Source organism: Galeopterus variegatus, unplaced genomic scaffold (genome assembly GCF_000696425.1).
Source record: "Galeopterus variegatus unplaced genomic scaffold, G_variegatus-3.0.2 Scaffold1167, whole genome shotgun sequence".
NCBI lineage: Eukaryota > Metazoa > Chordata > Mammalia > Dermoptera > Cynocephalidae > Galeopterus > Galeopterus variegatus.
In genome coordinates this window covers 107,671-108,205 of record NW_007727278.1, presented here as the reverse complement: position 1 = coordinate 108,205, position 535 = coordinate 107,671, and the positions used below count along the sequence as shown (strand labels likewise).

The 535-nt window shown below is 63.2% G+C and overlaps 1 protein-coding gene across 1 annotated transcript in view; it reads right to left on the bottom strand.

Moving 5' to 3' along the window:
- Positions 1-6: 6 nt before the first annotated feature.
- The window catches only part of RHOBTB2 (Rho-related BTB domain containing 2), a 19,607-nt gene continuing 19,078 nt past the window's right edge, over positions 7-535 (bottom strand). The window contains exon 10 of the mRNA XM_008575272.1: positions 7-464. Within this exon, the coding sequence (XP_008573494.1) occupies positions 247-464 (218 nt within the window). The 3' untranslated portion in view covers positions 7-246. The remainder of the gene's footprint in view (positions 465-535) is intronic.

The window sequence follows — 535 nt, the reverse complement described above, 5'->3', positions numbered from 1 at the left end:
CCCCCCCGCGGTTGTCCCCTGCCCTGCTTTGGAGCTGGCGACCTCTGCAGGTGGTCCCTGTTCTGATCCGCAGGGCCCGGCTCCTTTCTGGCTGAGCCACGTGGCTGGTGAGAACAGCTCCGCCCTTTGGGTCCTGGTTACGTGGGTCCCCTTGGCCCTGTAAGGTGGAGAGGGTGACGCAGAAGAGCAGAGGGGCAGGGGCTGATGGGGACAACAGCAGCAGGGTCAGGAGAGGGTGGCAGCATCTCAGACCACAGCTGAGGAGGAAGACGGGGATGACGAGGAAGCTGCGGAGGAGGACGGCGAGGAGGGACTGTTCCAGAACAGCCACCGCCGCTTGGGCTGCCGTTTCAGGTGGAGGTAGTCCTCCTTCTCGCGCTCCTTCCGTGCCCGCTGATAGTGATCCTCCTCCTTCAGGTACCACACGGGCGGCCACCGGTGCTTCTCGAAATACTCCTGATTTTCTGGAGCAGAACACAGCAGGCTTGGTTAGAAGGCAGGCAGAGGGGCAAGAGGGACATGCAAGGGACACCGC